The 7,248-nt window shown below is 42.6% G+C and overlaps 1 protein-coding gene across 1 annotated transcript; it reads left to right on the top strand.

Annotated features, from left to right (window-relative positions):
- The first annotated feature begins 1,515 nt into the window (after positions 1–1,515).
- Positions 1,516–2,351, top strand: LOC138878038 (uncharacterized). The gene is made up of 2 exons (XM_070157694.1): positions 1,516–1,755; positions 1,854–2,351. The coding sequence occupies exons 1-2, from the start codon at positions 1,516–1,518 to the stop codon at positions 2,349–2,351; spliced, it is 738 nt and encodes a 245-aa protein (XP_070013795.1).
- Positions 2,352–7,248: the final 4,897 nt, after the last annotated feature.

Below are 7,248 nucleotides of genomic sequence, written 5' to 3'. Positions count from 1 at the left end.
GTGGTGATGATGCCGCTCTTCCCATGGTGAGCACCATTACTCGAAGATGGCTTATTGGCGTATATCCTTCTTCTATCCGTCCTTCCAGCATCCCCATTGTGAAGGAAGACTGTGGTTGTCAAGATTTAAATATCATCGCTCTTGACCTGGTGGAGCGGGTAACCTTCTTCAAGAAGGATTTTATGTATGTTTTATACGTATCCCTTTACTTTGGGCCCGTTTTCATTGAGCAGGGGGCTTGACTCTGTTATCTTAGAGTTTTGCATTCATTACCAAGTCTGCTTGGCATAGGTGAGCCCTTCCGTGTGGGGGATTGTTGCTCGTGTTCAGCGGCTATGCCAGGAAATAGGAGAAGAACTCTCCCTGACTAGGATGAAGAATCTTTATTCCCCCAATATTTTTCGTAGGGGAATGATAAACTTCAGCAAACGTAGCCACCATACTTTATTCACCAACATGGATGATGACAACGACCGCGGGTGGATGAAGCAGTTCGTTGTAGTTGCTACCAGGGATATCATCCCTGCCACGACTTCATCCTTTCTTGAATTATGGAACCATACTCATAAGTTCATCATTTGTTTTTTCTTCTAGTTAAAGATTGTCCCATGTTGTTATTGATCCTTCTTCTTTTACTATTTCAGCAACTCGGTGGACGCCACCAAGGGTTAAACGCTTGGACCAATGGGTCCAGAAGATTTTTGGATGTCACTACGCCCGAGACCCCTATGTGGAAAGAATTGGCCCTTAACTACGGGTGGAAGGCCAAAATCATGATAGGTCGAACTCATCTTGTTTTTTTCTTTCGTATAGGAAAAATGATTAACCTCTCTCTCCTGTTGAATTTAGGTCTACCCCAGCGCTCTGTTACTGTCCTCGAAGAGGACATCTTAGCTAATCCCTCAGATGTGGCGAGGTTGTTGCTGGAGGCTTTCACCTGAACAAGCATCACCGAGCATGCTTCCTGTGCAAGTGCCTCTTCTTGGAGTTCCCAGCCGGAAAACAAGCAACCAAAACACGATGTTCCAACACGGCCGAGGGCAAAAATAAAAAGGCGAAAAGTGTCACGCCCGAGCCATCCGCGGATGCTGTGGTGATGGTCACCGCGTCCGTGATAGCAATAGACACTATGGTGATTGATGATGATAAATGAGCAAGTGATGAGGGAGCTTCTCTGCATAAAAGACGGCGACCTTCATCAGCTCAGTAGATTGCTCAATCTGTTGAGCTAGTTACGCCAACCGAGGACGACGCCTCGGTACTCTAGGGAGTATAATGTAGTGGAAGATGCCAATTCTTGCTTCCGAGTCCTAGTTGATGTTCTCAGTACCGTGAAGCTGGGTACCAGGTCTCTCCCATCCTTGGTTGATGAGAACTCAACAAGTAGCACTGTTGTTGTCGCAGCTGCTTCGCAACCTACAACGCCATCAACTTCATCTCCTTCTTCACCAACTCTGCCTTCGCCACAAGCAACTGCTACATCATCTCCACCAGCCACAATTGTTCGAGAGTAATATGTCCCTCTTCCCTTGTCCCCAGTTCATGGGAATTTGGGGCACAACTATTCTTCCCCATCCAAAGATCCCCAAAGGAGAAGGAGCTTCTCCCTCTTGGTTTCTACCGGATGCCATCTGTTACTGGCCGGTGGAACTTACTAATTATCTAAAGCCTCTGGTTTCAGAAAAAGATAGGAATAAAATAAAATCTCTCTGGGGAGAGTGTTTGTTGAAAAATGACATGCACAACGCAATAGCGGTACAATCTTTGTCTCCTTTGTTGTTTCTTCTATCGTTGTTATCGCAAGGTTTTGAGTTTGTATTTATGTTTTGCAAGCTAACTTCCTTGCTTTTGAGGTCCTTAAAAGGTTGATTCTTGATAAGGAGGAACTCACCGCCGAGCAGGATCAATTGGTGGCCGAGCGGAATCAGATTGTTGCCCGCCTTCCAGAACTGGAAACACAAGATGCTGAGGCCACTGAATTGGAGGCTCAGTTGCAACAAAGTGAGAAAGAGGTGGTGACCCTTAGCCAAGAGACTGCCCAATTAAGGGTACAATTTGAAGAAGCTAGGGCAAAATGGATCGGAGTTCACAATGTTGTTCTTGCTGCATCCGATCACGAGGCTATTTCAAATAAAAGATTGAATAATTTGGAGGTGGCTTTGTACTCCAAAACTGAAGAAGTTGTTGCTGCCGAGGAGAAGTATGCCCGGTTAGAAGAAAGTCATAAGATATTTATAGAGCATAATAGAGTTTTCTCTACTGTCCGTGACCTCGAAGTCAGCCTCCAGGCCACTAGATCTGAGGGGGATAACCTTTTAACCGAGGTTGACCATCTTAAAGAAGAACTTTAGCGCCGAGCAACTTCCCTCATTGTTGGAAAAACATATTCTATGTATAGCATGAGGAGAAAAACCTTGGAAGAGGCCAAAGCAGAAATCATGGACTTTGATGCCGAAATCGCTAAGGCCCGTGAGTTGGAGTCAACTGCCCGAAAGGATCTTCCGGTCCAGCCTAATGCTAATGACTCTTCTGGTTCCAGTTCTGAATTCTCGAGAACTGAAGAAGAATCGGAAGTTGATAAAGCTAAAGGTCAAGATGGTGAAGGCCAAGATATTGAGTCAGCATCAAATCCATCCACTACTCCTTGGGGTGCAAATATTTCTCTTCCTATGGGTTCCGAAGATACAGTACCTTAGGTTTTGCTTTCATTTCTCTACTTTTTTACTCGTTCTTCTTTGCAAGTTTGCTATAAGTAGATCGTTCAAGTATTGTGCATGTTTTTCTCTTTGCATTCTTTTTGTTTAAGTATTCTCGCAAGTTTTCCGCGCGCCGATATGCAAGGCTTCTGGTGTATTTTTCCTCGATAGTATTTGGATTCCGTGCATAAGTCCTTCCAAAATCAATCCTTTAACATGAGAGTTTCATAAGAGAGGGCCCTCTTATGTTTATGGTGCTCTTGAAGAGGATGTCTCCTGTTCATTATGATATTAGCATTTGAAGTACTTGTTTAACTTTCAAATGATAAAATTAATTCATCGATAGGACAAGAAACACGATAAAAATAAAAGGACTTTACTTTATTTATTCAATTTTCAAAAGTACATAAGCATTTGCTATGCTAAAAATAAATTTCCATTACTTGTGGCTAACTTGTACAACTTGTTTCTACGGGGTTGGTCGTGCAGTCTCCGGTCCCGATAATACAACTTTATTTTCGGGTTTCATATTCCTAGTCAATGTGTTAGCCATTGTTGTCGTCTTCTCATATCATTCCCCCCCCCCAGTGTTCAAATGTGTAGAATACGAATTTGAACACTGGAAGTTTTGCACCTTTGAAGATTCCACAAGTGAATGGTTATATAATCTTCAGTTCGGTAGCAATCTTCACTTCCCCTTGGGAACTTTTGCTATCGAGCCAAAGATTATCTAACAATCCCCCAGTGGCTTGCACTTGTGAATGGTCGGGTAATCTTTGCCCGACAGTTAACTTTACTTTCTGGTAGGAACTTTGCTACAAAGCAAAAGACTATCTTACTGTTTCATAGTGGCTCGTTGCTTGCATGCCTTGTCATTTAAAGGTCTTATTTTTGCTGATGAAGCTTCCTTCATAGTATTCTTTCCGTTGTTGTCTCGTTAAAAACCTTACCAGAAAAAACTCAATTGACAAAAATTGGACGAAGGGAAAAAGGGTGCAGCACATACTTTCAGGTTAGGCAACGCTCATCAGAAATAGTATCTTTTGAGGTGTTCTATATTCTAGTTGCTCGGTAACTTTACTTTGTCTTGATTTTCCAATTCGTAGAACCCTTTCTCATTGACAGCTGAAACCTGGTAGGGTCCTTCCTATGTTGGACCTAGCTTTCTTGCGTTGAGCTCCCGGGTGTTCTAAGTTACTTTCCTTAAAACCAAATTTCTTACTTTGAAATAACGGAGGTTGGCTCTTCGATTGTAATATCTTTCCATTTTGTGTTTATGGGAGACCATCCTTATATGCACCAAGTCCCTACGTCCGTCGAGGAGCTCCAATTTGACCAACATTGCTTCATTATTTGTTTCTTCGTTCTCCCGAAAATATCTTAGGATAGGTTCTCCTACTTCCATTGGGATCGGGGTTTCCGCTCCGTACACGAGAGAGAAAGGTGTCTCCCTCATGCTTGATTTTGCCATTGTTCGATGTGCTTATAGTACTCCTGTAACTCTACTGGCCATTTGCCTTTGGCCGCTTCCAACATCTTTTTGAGATTTTGGATAATTACCTTGTTTATTGATTCTTCTTGACCATTTGCGCTCGAGTGATAGGGTGATGATGTGATCCTTTTGATTTTTAAGTCTTCAAGGAATTTTGTGACCTTTGCTCCTATAAAATATGGCCTGTTGTCGTAGGCTATCTCTTTTGGTATATTGAATCTGCAAAGTATATTCTCCCACAAGAAATCTACCACTTCGTGTTCGTCAATCTTCTGATAAAGACCATCTTCAACCCACTTAGAAAAATAGTCAGTTTAAATAAAAAGAAATCCTACCTTACCAAGGGCTGGTGGCAACAGACCGAATATATCCATCCCCCACTTCATAAACGGCCATGGCGATAAAACTGAGTGTAGTGGCTCTGCCGGTTGATGTACAAACGGTGCGTAGCGTTGACATTTATCACATTTTTGAACATAAGCCATGGCGTCTTGTTCCATCCAGGGTCGGTAGTATCCTGCCCTTATAACTTTTAACATTAAGGAATCCGCTTCTGAATGATTTTCGTAGATCCCTTCGTGGACTTCTCGCACAACATATTTAGCTTCAAAATCTCCCAAACATCGAGCCAACGAGCCTTGGAAAGATTCTATACAATTGACCTCCCTTGAAGCTATATCATGTTGCTTTACTGCGCAGTGCCCGAGATGCCTTCGAATCTTTAGGAAATTTTCCATGCTCGAGATAATCTATGATCTCATTTATCCAATCCTATACCAAGGGAGGTATGAGACTGGTTGTACCCGGAGAAAGCATTAAAAAACTCATTAACTCGTGCCCGACCATTGCATCAATTATTTAATCAATGTTTGGAAATGGGAATGAGTCCTTTTGGAATGCCTTATTTAAATCTTTATAGTCTATGCACATAAGAAATTTATTATTTTTCTTTGGAACTACTACTAGGTTAGCTAGCCAGGCAGGATACTTTACCTCTCGGATTGAACAGATAACAAGAAATCGAGTTACCTTTTCTTTATCAAATTTATTTTTGACCTCCTCAATAGGATGTTTTTCTGTCTTGCCAGAGGGATGTTGGGGTCCAGGCTTAGTTTGTGCACAACCACTTGTGGCGAGATACCTGTCATATCCGCATGCGGCCACACAAAATAGTCAATATTAAATTTAAGAAGTTCGATAAATCCAGACCTACGCTCGGGGTTCATTCCTATCCCCATGTGGAACTTTCTTTCCAAGAATTTTTCAAACAATGCGACTTTCTCAAGTTATTCCACAGTGAATTTTGTTGTATCTATTTCTTCTAGTAATTGGAAATATCTTGGTACCTGGTAGGATTCTGACGACTCATCCCCCTGGTTTACTTCACTCGCTCGGGAGCAGGTGTCAGTTCTTGTAATTGCTATGTTGCATGCTCCTTCTTTTTTACAACTGGAAATAGAGATTGCGTTCATCTCCCTTGCTGCCAGTTGGTCTCTTCTTATTTGTTTAATTCCCTCGGGAGCTGGGAACTTAAACAATTGATGATATGTTGATGGCATGGCCTTCATCTCATGCAACCATGGTCTCCCCAGGATAATATTGTAGCCCTATCACCGTCTACTACCTCAAAAATGATCGTCTTCATTAACCCATCAACATTCATGGGCAGTAAGATCTCTCATCGGGTTGTTGCGCTTGAAAGATTGAACCCGGCGAGGAGTTTTGTGGTCGGAATGATACTTCCGGTCAGCTTGGCTTGCTCCAATACTCTCCACTAGAAAATGTTGGCCGAACTTCTTGGATTTACCAAGACACGTTTAAAATCTAAGACATTTAAAGAGATTACCAAGGCATCATTGTGCGGAAGCAATAGTCCATCTGTGTTTTCCTCCGTGAAAGTAATGGCATGCCCAGCGACTTCCCGGAGTCTCTTACTATGAGTTACTGATACATTCGTCTTCTTTGCTGCCAAAAAAAGTCATACTATTAATCTCGTTTCCCCCAAAAATCATGATGATTTTCAAATGGGGAGGATCTTCTGATGTCTTCGAAGGTTCCGTGTTATCATGGTTACGGCCATTGTTGTCCGTTTTTTAGCAACCTCACCACCTCTTCTCACAAATACCGGCAGTCCCCTGTCTGGAGGCCGTTAGTCCCATGGTATTCGCACCGCAAATTAGGATCCCTTCGGTTGGGATCATATCTCATTGGCTTTGGAAACCATGCTTCCTTAATGTTTCTCATAACCGACATCGACTCCACTACGTTGACATTGAAGTTGTATTCGGATAGCCTAGGGTAGGAGGAATCTCAGGAACCCAATATCTCCTTGTCCTATAGTGATCTATTTTTTCGGCAGCTATCATCCCTCTTATCGGTAGCGAATCTATTTGTCGATCAAAAACCTCTGCCGCATCTTTCGGACCGTACTGACCCCTTGAAGACCATTGATCTATATCGATATCATCCTTTGATTTCTCCTTATACTTTTCTAGTCCCAGTCCCAGCCTTTGGTTGATGCCGGAAAATCGAGTTGATCATCTTCAATTCTTATTTTTGACTCGTAGTGGTTGTGAACATCCACCCATGTCGTTGCCTGAAACTCGAGCAGACTTTCTTTCAATTTTCGGGAAGCATCAAAACTTCTCGAATTCAGCCCTTTAGTAAATGCTTCTGCTACCCATTCATTTGGTACAACCAGGAGTAGCATCCTTTCTTTCTGAAATCTAGTCACGAACTCCTACAGTAATTCGGACTCTCCTTGCACAATCCTGAATATGTCGGCCTTTCGGGCATATACCTTTCTGGTCCCAGCATGGGCCTTGATGAAAGAATCTGCGAGCATCTCGAAAGAATCTATGGAATGCTCGGGGAAGAGTTAATACCATGTCAGGGCCCCTTTTCTGAGGGTGTCCCTGAATTTCTTCAATAAGACTTACTCAATTTCGTGCGGAGCTAGATAACGCCTTTCACCGTTGTTGTATAGATGGTGATGTTTTTATGAGAATCTTAAGTCCCATCATATTTTGGCACGTGTGGCATTTTGAACTGCTTCGGGAT

This window comes from Nicotiana sylvestris, chromosome 9, assembly GCF_000393655.2.
Source record: "Nicotiana sylvestris chromosome 9, ASM39365v2, whole genome shotgun sequence".
NCBI classification, from domain to species: domain Eukaryota; kingdom Viridiplantae; phylum Streptophyta; class Magnoliopsida; order Solanales; family Solanaceae; genus Nicotiana; species Nicotiana sylvestris.
The sequence above is the reverse complement of the archived record's forward strand: the minus strand, read 5'-3'. Positions and strand labels throughout refer to the sequence as shown.